Source organism: Enoplosus armatus, chromosome 3 (genome assembly GCF_043641665.1).
Source record: "Enoplosus armatus isolate fEnoArm2 chromosome 3, fEnoArm2.hap1, whole genome shotgun sequence".
NCBI lineage: Eukaryota > Metazoa > Chordata > Actinopteri > Centrarchiformes > Enoplosidae > Enoplosus > Enoplosus armatus.
In genome coordinates this window covers 9,670,755-9,690,245 of record NC_092182.1, presented here as the reverse complement: position 1 = coordinate 9,690,245, position 19,491 = coordinate 9,670,755, and the positions used below count along the sequence as shown (strand labels likewise).

Below are 19,491 nucleotides of genomic sequence, written 5' to 3'. Positions count from 1 at the left end.
GACACTGGTCCAATATTAATTTCACTGCCCGGTGACCACTAAGCAGACATCAGGGGTTAAACACTCAAAGAGGCTGTTTTCCTCACATAATCACAATTTCACTCCACTTCTTTGCCTCTCGCTCTCTTCCCCTTCGGCCTGTCCTGCTGCAGGGTGTGTCACGGCTTATCTTCTGACAAACCCTCCCTACCTGTTTTGCAGGATTGGCCACTCCTGTCATTCTGAGCCAGAGGCGTGTGGGCTGAGGTGGAGGGGAGGCTGGACAGCAAAAGGGAGAATACAGGTCCTCCCACTCGCCCAGCACAGCCATAAAAGCAGGCAGAGTCTGCAGTCAGACACTCAGAGGGACTTGGCTCTCCTTTTGAATCCTGCTCATCTCAGTTCTCCTCTGGTCAGAGTTGATAACCTTTACCACTGCAAACATGATGATGAGGAAGGCATACTCAGTCTCAAGCTCTGGCGGCAGCACCAGGAGCTCCTTTGCAGGACCAGGAAGCAGCTACTCCGTAAAAAGAACCAGTTATGGTGGTCTTAGCTCTGGAGCTGGTGCTGGTGCTGGTTTTGGTATGTCTTCAATGGGTGGTAGTTCTGGCTCTAGTTATGGCTTTTCTTCAAGCCAAACAGCAGGCTGTTACATCCCTCCACCAATCACAGCTGTCCAAGTCAACAAGAGCTTGCTGGCCCCTCTGAACTTGGAAATTGACCCCACCATCCAGGTTGTCCGCAACCAGGAAAAGGAGCAGATCAAGACCTTGAACAACCGCTTCGCTTCCTTCATTGACAAGGTGGGTTCCTGTGAGCTCCGTGTGACTTTCTGATGTACAATTTACTGTAGGCCTCATTATCTTATCTACCTGGGCGGGCTACATTTACTTCCAGCAGCTCTCAAACGTGAATCGTCTTATTTTTCTCCATCAACCTAATTGAAAAGAAATGATTAGAAAGTTTAAACTTCAATATATACTAACAGTAATATCTACCTATGGTAACCATTTGTCTTGTAGCCCTGTGGTAGCTTGTGGCGGCCTCTCTGGCCATATCTAAACATGAGTAAGGATTATATTGCAGTGACTTGCCCATCCCTTACCTGGGTGACTGGCAGACAAAATTGAGATCTATATGCACTACACACACAGTCCAAAGTCATTTTGTTTTTCACGTTGCATCTGTCACCTGGTTGTTATTGGCATATACCATTGAATTTAAAAAATACTTTTTAAAACAAAACCTGACAATCTTCCCTGGTTTTGTGTCTCCACAGGTCCGTTTCCTGGAGCAGCAGAACAAGATGCTGGAGACCAAATGGAGCCTCCTGCAGGACCAGACCACCACCCGCTCAAACATCGAGGGCATGTTCGAGGCCTACATTGCCAACCTGCGCAAACAGCTGGACGGGCTGGGCAATGAGAAGGGCAAACTGGAGGGAGAGCTGAGGAACATGCAGGGCCTGGTTGAGGACTTCAAGAGGAAGTGAGTGTTTGCATGACATGGTCACTAGTTATAACATAAACCTGACATAATGAGCAGATGTTCAAAATGGAGCAGATGTACTAAAGCGTTGCCTTGTGTTCCAACAGATATGAAGATGAAATCAACAAACGTGCAGCTGCAGAGAACGAGTTTGTGCTCTTGAAGAAGGTGTGAATACATCAAGATGGCTCCTCCAATTTTTTTATCCTAGGCTTTAATACAAAGTGGCCGGTTATAACACTTCCTGTTTGTATATAATTTTCTTTCCAGGACGTTGATGCTGCTTACATGAACAAGGTGGAACTGGAAGCCAGGGCTGATGCTCTTCAGGATGAGATCAACTTCCTCAGGGCCGTCTATGAGGCTGTATGTATCTATAATGTCTAATTCAACCTACTTTACAATACTATTATAACCATTTGAGTTAAAGGTGATGATCATCAAGAGTTAACTGTTGTGCAACAACCATTGGTTGTGTAGGAGCTTCGTGAGCTGCAGGGCCAGATCAAGGACACCTCCGTCATCGTGGAGATGGACAACAGCCGTAACTTGGACATGGATTCTATTGTGGCTGAAGTGCGTGCTCAGTATGAGGATATTGCCAACCGCAGCAAGGCTGAAGCAGAGACCTGGTACAAACAGAAGGTGAGTGGAAGCCGAGGTTAATCCCTGTGTCTTTTATACACACTCCAACACCTCTCCAAACCCTCTGGATCATGTTGTTGATACATCTTGCTGTATTTTTCATAATAGTACGAGGAGATGCAGAGCTCTGCTGGACAGTATGGTGATGACCTGCGCACAACCAAGACTGAGATTGCTGAGCTGAACCGCATGATCGCCCGTCTTCAGAATGAGATTGAGTCTGTCAAGGGACAGGTATGTTTCAAGAACTTCTCATGGATGATGCCTTATTATTAACACACTTAATTATATAAGAGGATCTGCAGTTATTAAATCATATGTGACATCATTTTCCACAGAGGGCCAACCTTGAGGCTCAGATCGCAGAGGCAGAGGAGCGTGGTGAGCTGGCAGTGAAGGATGCCAAGCTCCGCATCAGAGACCTGGAGGATGCTCTGCAGAGAGCCAAGCAGGACATGGCCCGCCAGGTGCGCGAATACCAGGAGCTGATGAACGTCAAGCTGGCCCTGGACATCGAAATCGCCACCTACAGGAAACTGCTGGAAGGAGAGGAGACCAGGTGGGATAAACTTGAATATTTAATGTAGTTTCATGGCTGCAGCATCAACACTGATTTAAGCACTAACTCTTCATTTTTCCCCCATTAGACTGGCCAGCGGAGGCTCCACCGCAACCATCCATGTGCAGCAGAGCTCTGGAGGAGGTGGTAAGTTTCAAATTTTATACATCATCATAAGTGATACCTGAAACAACAGAACACACTGACAGATGGATGGATAAAATATAACACTTATCTGTTTTTCTTCTGCTCCAGGATTCTCCAGCTCCAGCTCCAGCGGTGGATTCGGCTACGGTGGCGGCAGCAGCGGCAGCAGCGGCAGCTACGGTGGTGGTTATGGTGGTGGTTATGGTGGTACTGTCACCAAGTCCACAGTCTCAACAACCAGTTCCAGAAGAATCATTTAAAAAGGAGAGCCGTCCCTCTTTCCCTTCAGAAACTCTTGAATTTGATCTAAATCTGTACCCTTTCATGGTGCTATGCAATACTGTTAAGCATGTTCAACAAGAGTTATCCCAAAAAAACAGATTCCTAAAATCTGAGAGTTTCTGAAGGTAAAAACATCCTTAAACACACAAGGGCCAGGTCAGTGAGAAAGGCGACATGTTTTCTTTCTGCACTGACGTCCAAGAAATTAACAAAATGGAAAAAAGCAAAACAAAGGTTTTAATGGAGTGTTAAAACTAAGCATGTAAAGTATTTGAAAATGAGTACTCTATCTTGTCAACTTTGTACTGTAGTACACTGATAAACTGCTCTGAAATAAGATCATGTGGTTAACATGGGCAGGATGTCTTCATTCCTATATGTGAGGAATGCTTAGTTTTGCCTTTCCTTGCCTTTAAGCTAAAATTACATTGAAACCAGATTTATTTTGTAAAATCCTTCTTAGCAACATGACGAATGAATGTTGCAATCTCAATAAAATAAATCTGAGAACGAAAATGATTGCCTCTCACTCTCGGTTATTGTTGTGATGAATGAAAAAAGGGAGAACACAGCCTGTCTACCTCAAGCTTAGGAAGGTTTTACTTTAACAGCAAGATGACATTTTCACACTGAGATGTCACTTGGGGGCAGTGCTGTGCCACTTTTCCACTACTCACTTCCTGCTTGGTTTTGCAGTCTGCCAGATATGCATCTACAGTATGTCAACTCTACATTGTCATTTCTTGTAAATATCAAAATCATTACCACTCAGTGAGATCACACAAAAGACACTCAGTTTTGCTGGATCTCACAGTGATTTTAATGTGTTGCACAACAATGCAAATGGTCTGTAACCTGTGAAGAGGGTAAAGTTTATGTAATAGTACATTATTGTAAATCTGAAAAGGTTCTGGATCTGCCTGCATGAAGGATTCTAGGATTCTAATTCAAATATTGACAGGCAGCTCTTTAAACTCTCAGACTCAGAACTCAGAACTGCCAAAGAGAAAAGGAAATGCACTGTCAGGGGGGAAAGGACATTTTTATCCCCTCTGTACTGTACGTAGCTGATGAGCATGCAGTTATCGGTGAAAAGGCTTTAAAGCGTTTTTACTGCATCACTTTCTCATCTACTGTGCCTTTTATGAGAAAAAACACAGTGGCCTCAATGTACAACTTAACACCCTTTAAACTCTTCTTACATTCATCACCCTGCCGTATGGGCTCCTCTGCCGTTCCCTGTGGAAGAGAAGTGCAAGTGTGGCAGTGTGGGTGTGGTTTAGCACCAGCTGCAGGTGGACAGAGGGTGCAGCAGTTTGCAAGAAGGTTGACCTGTGCACCTGTGAGCATTTAGGCTGATTGTTAATCTGCCATACTGGATGCAAGCATCATGTGCTTAAACACCACAGTGAAGCTGGGTCAAAGGGAAGACTGACACACAAGCTGGCGAAGGCAGGTGCCATACGCCCCCTGGTGGACAGGTGAGGTATGACTGGATATGTGATCACATGGCACACACAGAGAGTGGCTAAGAAGAGGGAAGGACATTGGCGGAGGAAGAGTGAGACTGAACTGTTGCCGAAATGTTAAGGTGGCAATAGATTGTTTTTTGCTTTAACTTAAAAACTATAATTATGAAGTTGATTGTGATGTTGATTGCACAGTGTAATGGCTATAGAATAATGGCACCATCTGCGTTTAGGTTGGTTCCCCATAAGCCTCACCTTCACTGTGCAATTTCACTTTACCGCTACCTTCCTATCTCTTATTTCCAAAGTGGTAGGGATCGTTTTTTCACGAAAATTTGAAAACAAATGAAGTGTGTCGCTGGTGCTTGTCTTTGCAACAATGACCCGTGCTTCACCACTTGGAAACAATAGGGAGAGAAAAGTTGAAAGGTTGTCTATTGCCACTTTAAATAATTTCACACATTTTGAATGAAATAAGATATGGTTAGAGGCCACTGCAACTTTGACAAAGATGTCAAAAAAACAGAGAAGACACATAGAGTAAGCGCTATTCCACCCCACAGTAAAGACAAAGAAACCTAGGACCCATTGACACAAAGTCTTTCAAACTAATAGCACCCTTATACTCTTAGGTAGGTAGGAGGGAGATTCTAAAATGTCTAGAAGGTTCAGGAGTTGCAGGTTGGATTTGCAAACTATTGAAATGCATGCTTTTGTGCTTGGACCACGATCACATGAGTCTGCTAGGTATAAAAATGTACTGTGTTGATTGAACTGCATTTTTTGTGCACACGCACAATGGTGTATTTTTAGTCTGCATTGGCAGGTTAACAAGAAAAATCCTTTCTTCATCTTCACCTAAGGGCGAGAGTGCTGGCAGTGATCATGCATTTAATTGTTGGATTTGGTCCCAGAGGATTTCAAGTTGACTCATAATAATGATACAAGGCACATGCCAAATTCTGAAGTTGTAATCATTCATGTTCCCACAAAACCATTAAAACAATTAGAGGTGATGCATCTTTTCTCCCTGAGAAAGACTCAAGGAAATTACTCTTCCTGCTGTTACAAATCCTCCATTAATCCTTTCTGACAAACCAGCTGTCTCAAATCTATCATCACTTGTACAAGGCATGTGGGCCTGTTGTTGTTCACTTCTGTGCACCAGTATATAACTCAGTAACTGTTGATGCTTGTGACAATCTGGGCAATTAAGATGCCCCTGATACAGAATAAGAGGCAGTAAGTAACATGTATCTGTAATTGGGCAGTTACATCTGTAACATTGTGCTTGATAGCAGAAAGAGGGGAGCAGAAGAATGGAAAGGCAGTGGCCATTACATACCACAGAGAAGCTGATAATGTGGTCTATAGGCAGTTTGTCCTTGAAGAGGATCACTGGGCTTATTGTTCTATGTGTAACCATTTCTCTCAGCAGCACCAGACAATATATCTCAGAGAACAGGTAATGTGCTCCCTTAGAACAGAGTAACAGCCCTACAGGGGAGTACTAACACATACAGTAGGACGTGCAGCTAAAACTTGAAAAGTAAACTGGAGAAGATTAAGATTCTCGAACAAAAACACAAGAAAAGGAACAGACAGTCAAGTGTCTAAATACACATTTGATGCTTGCCCTCCTAAAAGCCATCTTCCAACATGTTGTAGCTGGACATAAACCTGCAGTCTGTGATTTAGAGGATAATCTGAAAGACATAGTGGTAAAGAAAGGAAATGGTCTGTGCAAAGTATCAACAATAACACAGGTAGAGCAAAAACACATATCAAATTATATGACCCCTCATAAACAATGTATTGAACAAATAAACCATTAAAGCAGACAAATATACTAAACATTTTTTGGAATAGAAGTGCTTTTTGCACTTGCAACAGCAACATGTGGATTCTGTCTGATGCTGGTTTACATTATTACCGATTGGAAAACTCCTTGAGGCAAATTAAGTGAAAAGAAAAATGTACTGACAAAAATAATGAATCATATTTTCACATTTTCACAATCATTGTCTGACACCAAGATTGATGAGCAGTTGGATAAACCTACAAAGTCTGTAAAATGAATAAATAAAAAGTGTTAAAAGAAGACACAATATGAAACAACTGACAGTGTTTAACTAAAGCATTATGATGTTTAATTTGCCTAATTACATAAAATTATAGCACATACACAAATTATTTACATGTTCAGTGTGAACGTTATATTGCTTGAGGACAAAAGATAACTACTTTCTGCATTCATGTCTTCATTTCACATATTAGTAGAGGTAAAACAACAAAACTTTTACTCATAATCATATCATAACTTCACATGATGATGGTGATTTTCACTATGAAAAAAGAACACCATATTCTTTCTATAAGAAAGATGTAGGCCAACAATATTCCAGTTTGTTTGTTAGAATGCAGCACAGATTAGTAAAAGTTAAAATGGCACTCAGGCCGGGGCTAGCGGTTTGTGAACAATACAGCAATGCAATATGATAAAGACTTAAGACTTAAAGGATCATTATGGGTTAAGGTTAGCATCATTGTACCTCAGCATGGGTAAAAAACAAAAAAGGTTGCATCTTCCTTTATTACCTTAATCACTGATTCAATGTGCATGCTGGGTCTGGCTAACAAGTTAAATGGTAAAATGTTCATGGTGGATTCTCCGACAGTGACTTCTAAGTTCAATGAGGAACTTTTACCTTCAGTGAGATGTGTGAGGTCATTTTCTTATTGTCAATTCTCATTCACCTCAACATATTTGAATCTTTGAAGAGCGCAGTGGGTTGAGCACATTTTTTAAAAAGTTATTTTACTTTTATGAGTAAAATATTCTAGTACTCTGTCCATCCCTACTGCTGTGTGAAGAATCACAATAATGAGCCATTGATTGACGAGGGCTCTTCCACAGGACTGGAAGAAATCCTCAGGAGTGATTGAAAAGATTGACCTTACCCTTAACCCGAGTCCAGCACCACAATCAATAAACATTACACCTTCCACAAACCTCGACACCTCGATCGATACTGGTGAATATCAACAGCCGCGACTGGGAACACTGATGAGCAGTGTGCTGCATGTTGAGCACGGGGTTAAATCACTTAGTGTCTTTGTCAGGTTGTAATGTGTGTGTGTGAGAGTGTGTTTGTTTGTTTATAAGTACCAGGAAAAAGACAGTTACTAAGCATTGTGTTGCACTTTATATGACAATTTTCATAACCCGTAATACATTTATAATGAGGATTGATGGGCATCTAATATATTGATAACACCAACTGCTGACATGCTTTCGAGTTAGTAAACGTGACGTTTTTCGTGTAATAGAAAATTCAGCAGACTCAGACATCAGCAAACTTTTATCAAATAAAACAAACCTCTGCAGCTATTTCTGTGAACAGGAGAAGATGATCCACATGCGGCATCTGCCATGATCTGGGATCCCCTGCAATTACTGTATTAGGCTGCCTGTAAACATCAAGAGCATACAAAGTTAGATAAGGATGAATGAAATTTCTTTCAGAGTGAGCCAGTGTACTTAAACTCGCTGTTCCTGTCTCAGAATTTTGTCGGTCGAATCGGATTTGGCTGTTCAATACGAATATTCAACTTTTCTTTCTGGGGACTCCCCAGACACACACTGCACACTGACAAAAAAAAACCCTCCAAAAAACTGACTGCTCGACTAGAAGAATCTCAGTCGACTGAGGGGTTAGGGTTACATACTGCACTTTGCTACAGCTAACAGCGATCTCCACACTGCGTTTGGGCTGGGTATAAACATATACCTCTGACTGCAGACTCACTGTTTCACTGTAATATACTTACTGTATATATACACTGCTCAAAAAAATTAAAGGAACACTTTTTAATCAGAGTATAGCATCAAGTTAATTAAACTTCTGGGATATTGATCTGGTCAGTTAAGTAACAGAGGGGGTTATTAATCAGTTTCAGCTGCTTTGGTGTTAATGAAATTAACAACAGGTGCACTAGAGGGGCAACAATGAGACGACCCCCAAAACAGGAATGGTTTTCCAGGTGGAGGCCACTGACATTTTTTCCCTCCTCATCTTTTCTGACTGTTTTTCACTAGTTTTGCATTTGGCTAGGGTCAGTGTCACTACTGGTAGCATCAGGCGATACCTGGACCCTGCAGAGGTTGCACAGGCAGTCCAACTCCTCCAGGATGGCACATCAATACGTGCCATTGCCAGAAGGTTTGCTGTGTCTCCCAGCACAGTCTCAAGAGCACGGAGGAGATTCCAGGAGACAGGCAGTTACTCTAGGAGAGCTGGACAGGGCCGTAGAAGGTCCTTAACCCATCAGCAGGACCGGTATCTGCTCCTTTGTGCAAGGCGGAAGAGGATGAGCACTGCCAGAGCCCTACAAAATGACCTCTAGTAGGCCACTGGTGTGAATGTCTGTGACCAAACAATCAGAAACAGACTTTATGAGGGTGGCCTGAGGGCCTGACGTCCTCTACTGGGCCCTGTGCTCACTGCCCGGCACCATGGAGCTCGATTGGCATTTGCCATAGAACACCATTACGCTGGTGCAGTGGGTCCTGGGTTCGTCCTGGTGCACGACAATGCCCGGCCTCATGTGGCGAGAGTATGCAGGCAGTTCCTGGAGGACGAAGGAATTGATACCATTGACTGGCCCCCATGCTCGCCTGACCTGAATCCAATAGAACACCTCTGGGACATTATGTTTCGGTCCATCCGACGCCGCCAGGTTGCACCTCAGACTGTCCAGGAGCTCAGTGATGCCCTGGTCCAGATCTGGGAGGAGATACCCCAGAACACCATCCGTCGTCTCATTAGGAGCATGCCCCGACGTTGTCAGGCATGCTTACAAGCACGTGGGGCCAATACACAGTACTGAGTACCATTTTGAGTTGCTGCAATGGAATTTCAGCAAAATGGACCAGCCTGCCGCATCATTTTTTTACTTTGATTTTCGGGGTGTCTTTGAATTCAGCCCTCTGTAGGTTGATCATTTTCATTTCCATCAAACGATGTGGCATCCTTTCATTCCTAACACATTACACAGTCCATATCAGTATAGATATCCAGCATGATTTTTTTCCCATTGAGATCTGATGTGTTTTCAAAGTGTTCCTTTAATTTTTTTGAGCAGTGTATATATACACACATATTACTGTATGTAAGTACAAACACATTAAAAATGATGATGACACAAATAGAAGATGGACAACATGAACATTTGGATGATTTATTGATGTTTGTAGTGTTTTGAACAGGCATCGACACAGTAACAAAAACCTGCCTACTTGAGACTCTCTGCTTTGGACAGTAGCTAGGCTGCTAGCACTAGCCATGTTACCAACACTACCATTAGTTAATGCTAGAAGCCAGAAAACAAACCAGCAGCTTTCATGTCTCCATTATAGACTAACTTAATGACTCATGCTTTTCTCCTAATGTTTTCTTCTACTCCACCCCGGCGCCAACCTCAAGTGCAGTTTATTGTTTGCGTGATGCAATCCTCAAACTATGTTATTACTCGATATAAAATGATGACAATTTCACTTTACCTCTTTAGTGAACATGCTTCTTTCTTCTATGTTACTTACAGAGTGGTGGTGATCGTTTCTTCACGGAAATTTGGGAACAAATGCGGTGTGTCATGTGTTGTTGGTAGTTGGCTTTGAGGACAGCAAAGTGTTCTGGTTGTCTTTGCAGCGGCGCCAACAATAATACCACTTGGAAATGCAAGGGGAGGAAAAGTTGAAAACTTGTCTGTTTCCACTTTAAGTTGATAATGGGAACTTGTTAGCAAACAGTTGCTTATTTACACATCCAACAGTTAGAGCTACATGATCATTCATTCTCTTAGCTCTGTTTTTGGTCTACCATCTCCTGAGGGAAATATCTATTTAGCTGCGAAATGCTCCACTATGTACATTAGCTAGTTGTTAACCGTGTCTGTCTGCTTGTGTGCTGAGCAGGTAGTGTACAGTGTGTTTTTAGAGCTATCTCACTAAAACCATCTGCCTGCTGTGGCTGAAAATGTTGCCAATTCTTGGTAGGTTCATCACTATAAATCTCACATTTTCACATTGTCATTTGACACTTTGTTATTTTTTAAATATTAATTATGTGCTTTAAATGTGAGTAGTTTAGAATAAGTCCAACCAAAAAGTGGTTAAAAATGGATTCAAACCGATAGGCCATTTTAAAGTTCCTGCACGCTCCTGCTAAACCCACACAGGTCTTTTCACTTACTGTGTCTGATTAGACCTCTTGTCTGTGCAGGCGTGAACAGTCTGGGCTTCATTATCATCTCTCTCACTCGCCTGTTAGGTTTGTCACACCTGTTAGGGTGCAAAATTGCAAAATTGGTGGTGCTAGAGGCTCACAGGTCGTGTGACACAGCTAATGTAATAACCTCCACTATTTAACACTCTTAGGGTTCTCTCCAGTCTGTCAAAGCTCAGCAGAGATTAAATATCTCTTTTGAAATAATTTGATTTCAGTCTAAAATCTTGCTGTTATAAATTCTGTTGTGGCCCAGCTCTTACATCAGTATCATTCTCACAGAGTTTGGTAAAATTAGGTAATTCATTGCCTAGTTTCAGCTTCCGCCTGAGCAGAGCTCTAATCAACCACAACAAGTGAAGACACCTGTGTTAGGCCTTTACATCATTTAGAGGATGGCTCACAGACATGATTTCATCCTCTAGCTCTGTCCAAGTTTACATGTGAGAAATTCATAGCATGTGTGTGTTTAGTCATGCTTTTCGTGTCCTGAGCTGGACATTCAGTGTGATATTAAGATTGCTAAAGGTCAATTATTAGCCTTGTGCAAACCTTAATATCAGATATGGATATAGTTGATATGCTGAGTACATATTATTTTATAATACAGAGCACCCTTTTAACTTCAACACCTCATCAGAATTACATAGAAAAAAAATACAAAAATCTGAATTTGTGAGAGTGCACTGCCAGTCATAAGGGATTATAGGGGTTTCTACAATATTCTGCATCCTGAAATTAATGAATTAAAATGTGTAAATTAATCAAAGGAACTAAAAGACCCTAAAAGAAATGAAACAGTTTCATAGCCACCATGCGGATAGGCTATACAGTAGTTTCAAATATGCAAATTGAGAAAAGCTTTCATATAAAAAAGCCACTTTGACAAAGATGTGATTTCAAAGGAAATTGCTTTTGGGCCGCATTTACAAATCTTGGACCTCAGGTGTGTTATTCCATTGTCTATTGGTACTGAAAATGAGATACGTGTGTATTGTCACAGTATATTAACCCACATAGTCGACGGCAGCTGAGTGATCGGCTGCCTTGTGTTAGCGCTGCTGGTCCGTGCCCTCCAGCTGATGTGTTGTAGCTCTTGTCCAGTGTTCAGACACTCAAGCTCTTAAAAAGGGGGAGATTTATAGTGATGTCAGCTGTGCTCTTGCCACTTTGGCCTCAGTGGAAGGAAAATTTTAAGGACTTGTTTTTTTGCAGATGCAATATTTGATCTTCAGCAGGTGATTTCAGTGTTCAGTGGAATTATATTTTAAATTATGTAAAATAAAACTTCATTTCTTTCTTGTCAACATCTTAAAAAGTGACAACACAAGCACTCTCCTTGCCTTTTCACTTGTTTTTTTTTTCCATGCAGCGTGATACTGCCATTGTTGACGCTCATCACAGAGTATGTGTTAAACGAGTATTTGCTTATGTGTCCTACAGCAATATTTCTCTGCTCCGCGGGCACTGGCTCTGTCCTCAGTGACAAGGCGGTGTGTTTGAGTGATGGTGCTTTGAGGTGGGACAGACAGACGTGAGGAGACAGATTACCTATGCCAGGTCTCCGACACCAACCTATTCAGCCGGTGGGAAATGATAGATGCCCGGGCTAATTTTAAACTCTGTGAACTAAATTCCTGTTACCAGAGGCAGTGATGGGTAACTGGGGCACAGCTGGAGGGTCTAGATAAGACCTGCACTCACCTGTGTCTCCACGCCTTCCATGCCCTTTCAACTTCCACATGCTGCACAATGTTTAATAATGACGGGATGTTAATGATGGATTGAACTGTGTGAAGAGTTGTTGGGAGTAGGTGCTTGTGATGTTGCAGTTTGGTGGTGGTGCAGATGTCAACGAGGTTGGCCAGATGTCATGTCCGGCAGCTGGATAGAATAAGTAACTGAAAGCTGCACCAACACACTTCAATGCCCAGAAATATTTTATGGTGACATCACTAAATTGTTTAACAATCTGGCTGTGATGCTTTCTACCGAAAAAATCCTTTGGCGATCCCCTGACTTTTTATCTAGTGCCAACATGAGGTTGACATTTGTGGTCATTTGAGGGAAATTTCTATTTCAACTATTTGATGGATTGGCATGAAATCGGTTGCAGACATTCATGTTCCCCTCAGGATGACTTATAATCATCCTAGTGGTGCTACCCTTTACTCACTGCACCATTCATCGAGTCCCTACAGTGTAATACCTCAGCACACTGCACTGCAACGGTCCTGTGTGCTAAAGGACCTATTAGCAATACAAGTTCATTTAATTGGATCACACGCAAGCAAAGATGTTTGGGAGGGATAAAGCTGCCTCACTGCTGCTGCCAATGTAGTGGACATCAGCACAAATACATTTTATAGTGCTGACACTGAATTTCAGCTGTAGCTTGCACCTTATCTTTTTACTAATGATGCTGCAGAGTAGCATGTACCCCAACAGCTGACTAGAACATAAAACAATTCATTTTAATTAATATTCTTATTTCTTTTAATGGTTGTAATGTTACTCAGCTTGACTCTTTAGGCTCCTTCATCTGTAATGAACTTAGGGATTTTGATTGAGGCATACGACTTGTTTATTTTATCATGGACAGGTTCATTATCTCTCAGCATGTACCCTTCAAAGCATCACTAGTCTTCATCAGCTGGTTTAGTTTATAATACAGGACTTTTTAGCTATTGCCTGTCATCTCAGCAACATCAGCAACGCTTCCATTAAAGATATAAGAAATGAATAAAAGTTTAAATGCTTAAAATTCAAATGTTATACATTTATTAACCTTCATCGTACCATAATTATAGCACATAATAAAGCATTTCAAATCATTGCTACAGCACTAGGTTGTACATTATTATTTAGGAACTGCTAAAGTTTGAGCCTTTGAATAGTATGTGTTATTATCAGCATTAGATTTGACTACCATCAAGTTTGTGTAACAAAAAGATTTTAAATGCAGTCTGTATTGATGTGTTATGCCTTGCGACCCCGTGGAGAGTGGCTATCTGAACTCATTATCGGACTAATCAATGGGCTTGCTGATGTTGATTGGTGTCTTTGACTTTGCAATCTATTGCATGAAAAGCTCTATCGACACCTAGAGCAACAGTGGTAACAGACCATGCATACGAATCTGAGAGGGTAGAAAACAATAACAAAAGAAATTCTACATTGTTAACTTTAAATGAGATCTCACTTCAGTGAGAGTTACAGAAATCAGAGACGTAGGACTGATCTGTCTTGTTATATTCTGTGAAATATATGAACATTTTTTTTAAATACTATACTTAAGTATTAGTGTCACAGAACATGCCGAAGTTGTGGCCACAGTGGAAATTGGAGATCACGTATCTCCCTACCAGATTGAGACCTCACGTTGTAGTCAATAACGGATTATCTTTTAAAACAAAATCAGCAACAAAAACTCTCTTTTCGGAACAAAAGACAGCTTGAGAATTGTGACGACGCTCTCCGCCCTGTCTGCCTGTTACCTTGTTTGTTGGCTGCTTTTCTAGCAGGTGCTGGAGGTGGGCGTGGCAGAGAGTCATCAGCTACACGGGCAACACCTGGGTCTGGTGTGCCAGTGCTCCTCAAAAACCCTTTCAGAGTTTCGTTTCGTTGTTAGCACCTCCTTGAGACACCTATTAGGTTTTGGTTGATGTTAGCTGATTTCTCTGCACCATATAACATTGCACCCACACACTCCTCCACTCATGCACTCACCCACACTGCTGATCTTATTGATTGAATAAACAGGAAAAATAACAATCAATTTTTATTTCCAAGATATCCAAGTGGGCTAATCTTAAGGTTTCTCTAAAATCCAATAGTCACTGTCCAGTTTAGCTGGAAAACAAGTCATCCAGACACAATCTACACTTGTATTGTTGTTGATAGTTTTCCTTATGTGACACACAGATCTGTCAGTAGAGTTGAATTTCACAGCCTTGGCCTAAATTCAAATAATGAATGCTCCTTCCATTTATAAGGAACCCAGAACAAAACATGAAGAATCTGCTCAGTGCACTTGCTTGCTGAATTGGAGGAAATCGTTTCACAATCAAGCCCCAGGTGAGTCCAGTCTGTTGCGGTGATGGAGGATCTCTCCTGGCATGAACAGTCCCACTGTTCATTAAGGCACCCCGGTGATCGCCGCCCTGTCCACTTCCTCCCTGTGTCTGATCACCACAGCACAACCTCCCTGCTCGCCCGCTCACCAACAGCTGACGGGGAGTTTAAGGAGACGAATGAGTGCTGACCTTATCAGGTAATAGATATCCCATAGTGGAAGACTGGGTAATTGTCCTGCGTTTTCATTTCACTCTCTTTCCTGTAGAGCTTTTTATGGCAACAGAGGGGAAAAATCTCCCCTGGTCATCACTTCATACACGCCCCACTGACAAACAAGGTGGGAATTTCACCAGGCTCTCTTTCATTGCAGGGAAACAGATTTGTGTCGTATAGATTGTACTGTATGTGTGGCATCACCAAAGAGGCCTGGTGACATTTCCTCTGTGGATACAGGCATGTTACACTTTTTGAAGTGAAAGAAAGCCTAAGGCCAAGTTCAGACAGACAGCAGCACTGCATGAAAAACGAGATGAGCACCATTCGTTTCAACCAGTGCTCCAAAATGTTGCAAAAAGTTCAAGTGACAGCGCCCTGTTGCGGCAATAGTTGTTATGGTGGGAGCAAAGGAGGAACTCAGATGGCGTTATTATAGAGCGACAAAATCTGTGTAGGGAGGAGGTCGGGCTAATCCCTCAACTCCTTCTTGCCAACGCTGCTGTGTTCCATCGGCAGCATTGCTTCTGGCTTATCCACTACCTTTTAAGTATGATCCATAGTGTAGGTCAATTTCAGTGATGTTTAAAAAGTAAGTCAGAGGTTTTCCAAGTCAAATGTCCCCGGCTCTAAACCTGAGTCAGCTGAACACTTTTCATGCATTGAAAACTCATCTTCCTACACTTAAGCATTTCTAGCCTAATTCCTAACTTTGAATAGTTGTAGGGGTACTGTGCAGGGCTCACATACCAGTTACTGACAGTTGAAGCGTGCCACTGTTGAAAACCCCGATCATCTTGTTTTCAATGGCTGGCATTCAGATACATGTATGATCCTTTCAACGGCACCAAAAAAAATCTACCAAAACTGTTTGAGGCCAACAGTGCACACAATTCTTTTAAAAAGCTTATTTTATAGCAGAGGACAAATCTAACAAGAGAAATCAAATCACATTGTGTGGTGTTACTGAGGTCATGCAAGACTAATTGGATGTTAACTTCTATCAGATCAGCCTGGCTCATGACCCTGGGTCAAACTGAAAAGCTTTACAGGAAACACTATCACTGTGCTTTCACAGCAGCTTTTAAGATTTACTTCTCTGCTGTCTATAAAGAACATGCTGGTTTTAGCAATCTAAATTGAAAACTGCTGGAGGGGAAAATGATAGTGTGTCACAGGCAGGGAGGTGTCAGCGGTGGAGGGTACCATAAAGAGGCAGCGACAGGCCAACGTGTTGCCACCTATCAGGGAGAAATGATTACCTCGGTTAGGAGAAAGGAGAGCGGAGGAGAGATTCGTACACATTGCTTAAAGCTTGACTATTCATGCTGATCTATTCTTGAGATAAAAGTCCAGCAACTTTTAAACGTACAATGAATGTATCACAACGGCATGGAGCGCTTCAACCCAAAGGCAGACATCACAGAGGTTAAAAGGTTGTTTATTGGTCATTGCTCAGGGTAACAGTCAATAAGATGCATGAACAAAATCAGCAGGACGGAGGGACATCACCTACAGTGTGAATACATGCGTGTGAATGCTGACAGCTGAAATAAATCACAAAGCATCGCTGAAAATGCAGAAATCTGAAGTGAATTTGCTTGCAAAATCTGAAAGCTCAAATATATTGAACTACACTGCTCAAAAACCTGGACGCTGAAATGTAAAACTGGTAGAATTGGGAGTTGAAAAATGACTAAACAATAATCAAAGGGGTGAAACTAATGTTCACAAACTAATGTTCACACAGTAATAACACACAGGAACCAATGAGCAAATGAGCAGCAGCTGTGCAGGCAGAAGGATCACAAGGGCAGTCAGGTAATCTAGTCCAGAAAATCACTGAGGACACCTAGTGGACAGGTGTGGTGCAACCAAGATGTCCCAATTCCACAATGACTAAAACCTGCATAAAGTATGTATCATATTTGTTATAGTAACTGTGTCTTTAGAATACCACTGTCAATTAAACTTCACAAACAAAAGCAAAAATGTTTTTCCAAAGCTTTAATAGAATTTTTTTTTTGTGTTGAGGGATTGGAGCTGTTTCACTACAGCTTCTCCATTTTCTTTGTTTACTCTATTTGTCACTTTTCCAGCGTAAAAAAACATTCAAAACCTGCATAGAATTGTGGAATTGGGGCACAGCAGGTTACTTCCCAATTCCCTAAATGTCTCCCCACTTCATTTACTTGCATCCTTTCATCACACCTTAGTTCCATCAACACACGGAAGGAAGATATTCACGAAAGTAAGAACCGAGTGTACACATATTTTGTAAAAAGAGACATCTTTTTCTCTCATCATCTGAAGCAATGTCAGTTACTGATGACGGCTACACAGCTGAATCTTTCATCACTGGGCTGCTCTGTAGGCACAGATAATGTGGTACAACGTCCAAAGAAAAATTTTACAACTGTTACAACAGTTACAACTGTTACTGTGTCTGTGAAACTGACGCTTTCTCTGTAACAAGCCCATAGTGTAAGCAACTAAAAGCTCATTGCTAGCAGCTCATCTATTAAGAAAGCATATACAATAAAAGAAAAGGTGACAGATTTAAAGGTAATTTAAACAGCCTCTCTGTTCTTCTACACAATCTGCTCAAATCCACTGAGCTGCAGTGAGCTGCTGTGTCTAAGGGGACTGAATGCGGCTTTGTGGTCAGCTACAAATATAGAAAATTCATTTGTTCCCCTCCAACCACAGAACATCAGTCATACAGACAATCCCAGTCCACCTGGAGTTCACCAGCCTCTGGCCAACTTTCACAGAGGTCTCTACTTCATGAAAGGTGTAAAAATAATTGCACTTTCTCTCCACTTGTTCTGTGAGTGTGTGTGTGTGTGTGTGTGTGTGTGTGTTTGAGTACACTTGACTTTAGCCATGAGTTGTAAAATCGAAAACAGAAATTGATGTGCAGCAACAAAATTAACCTCAGCTGAGAGGTAGCAGCTGGGTGTACTGTATCCTACTCAATGCAGTACTGGCAATGAGAAAGCACCTGTCAGCTACGTAGCTTCACATTTGTTTTTATTAAATCTTCCCTGTGATGCTGTTCGGCACACAAACACTTTCCTCTTGAGTATAAATCATCATTATTCTGTCTTTTATTATCAACAATTCCCATGAAGGACAAAACCAATGAACTTCAAGCAATATTGATTATTTTATGTGAAGTCTTTATTCCATAGCACTCCACTGTTGATCAGAAGGTATAAAAACACATAAAAGCTTCCCTCCAACACAAATGCAAGCACAGAGATGTTTTAAGATTAACTACTTACCTGAATCTAACAGTGTGGCTATATCAAGCTTTGGGTGCACAGATAATGTTTATTTGTAGGATGAATTCAACGTTTGGTTTTGTCAGGTTTACACAGTAATTACACAATAAGGAGTGTCGATGATATCATATCACTCTTTTAAGTGTGGTAATAGGGACCAAATCTGCTCAAGGTATATTTTGGAGTCTATGATGGACCCAATGTAGGTAAACTTTTTCTTCTTTCAAATCACTGTCCCCTGTCTAACCTAATTATCCCAGCGAGCAAGGGTAAAGGTAATTTGGCACTGACTGAGTTCGATTTACTGATATTGCTGCGCTCTGTGCACAGCAGCTGCACGCAGTGGACCACTGCTTTACTGGTTTCACTCCCTGTGACTTTGCATCTCAATGACTGCGAGAGAGCTCACTCAATATTCAGCAAACGGCGCTGTGATTGTTACAGCTCATGGGGACCATTCTCAGTGGCTTATTAATAGACGCAACACAGAGCAGCCAAAGCATACAGTATGTCTAATGACTAACCTTTAAATGAAAAAGAAAACATTTTATTTGCTGCAGAATGGGTGTCCTTACTGTAAGGTCTGGTCTTTAATACAACTGTAAGGTAGAGCTTTGCACTGTCATTAGCGTGCTGCTGTGACTTTGTACCGAAGAGTTTCTACTGAAGCACCAGTTTTATCAGAATAAACAATTACTGGATTTATTGAGAGACAGATGAGGCTTCTGTTTATCTATCTGTTTAATATTACCTCTTCAAAAGTGGTTCTTTGTCTTAAAGCAAGCGATTGACATATTTGGGGAAAATCCTCATTCACCTCGGTGCATTGACCGTGGAGCCAGAGCCAGGAGGCAGTTGGCTTAGCTTAGCATAAAGTTTGAAAACAAACTTTGCACAAAGTCAGTTTTTTTCATTTGACTCTCAGCAACAAAGTATTTCCAAAAATGTCAAGCTATTCCTTTAATTATTGTGGCTGATGTTCTCAGACGTTCTTAGAATAGAAAGTATCAGAAACATTTTCATCCTCTGATCAAATTATGAAAGGTTTAACCCAT

At 41.6% G+C, this 19,491-nt stretch overlaps 1 protein-coding gene across 1 annotated transcript; it reads left to right on the top strand.

The window, feature by feature from the left end:
• The first annotated feature begins 349 nt into the window (after nucleotides 1-349).
• On the top strand, nucleotides 350-3,619 carry LOC139283365 (keratin, type II cytoskeletal 8-like). The gene is made up of 9 exons (XM_070903363.1): nucleotides 350-785; nucleotides 1,262-1,470; nucleotides 1,578-1,638; nucleotides 1,741-1,836; nucleotides 1,951-2,115; nucleotides 2,224-2,349; nucleotides 2,454-2,674; nucleotides 2,763-2,821; nucleotides 2,930-3,619. The coding sequence occupies exons 1-9, from the start codon at nucleotides 423-425 to the stop codon at nucleotides 3,079-3,081; spliced, it is 1,452 nt and encodes a 483-aa protein (XP_070759464.1). The 5' UTR covers nucleotides 350-422; the 3' UTR covers nucleotides 3,082-3,619.
• The last annotated feature ends 15,872 nt before the right edge of the window (nucleotides 3,620-19,491 follow it).

Bases quoted from the DNA above. Each gene is read 5' to 3' on its own strand.
- LOC139283365 (XM_070903363.1), top strand. From the start codon at position 423: ATGATGATGAGGAAGGCATACTCAGTCTCAAGCTCTGGCGGCAGCACC. The intron at 1,471-1,577 runs GTGAGTGTTTGC...GTGTTCCAACAG, and splicing joins GTTGAGGACTTCAAGAGGAA to ATATGAAGATGAAATCAACA. The intron at 2,350-2,453 runs GTATGTTTCAAG...CATTTTCCACAG, and splicing joins TTGAGTCTGTCAAGGGACAG to AGGGCCAACCTTGAGGCTCA.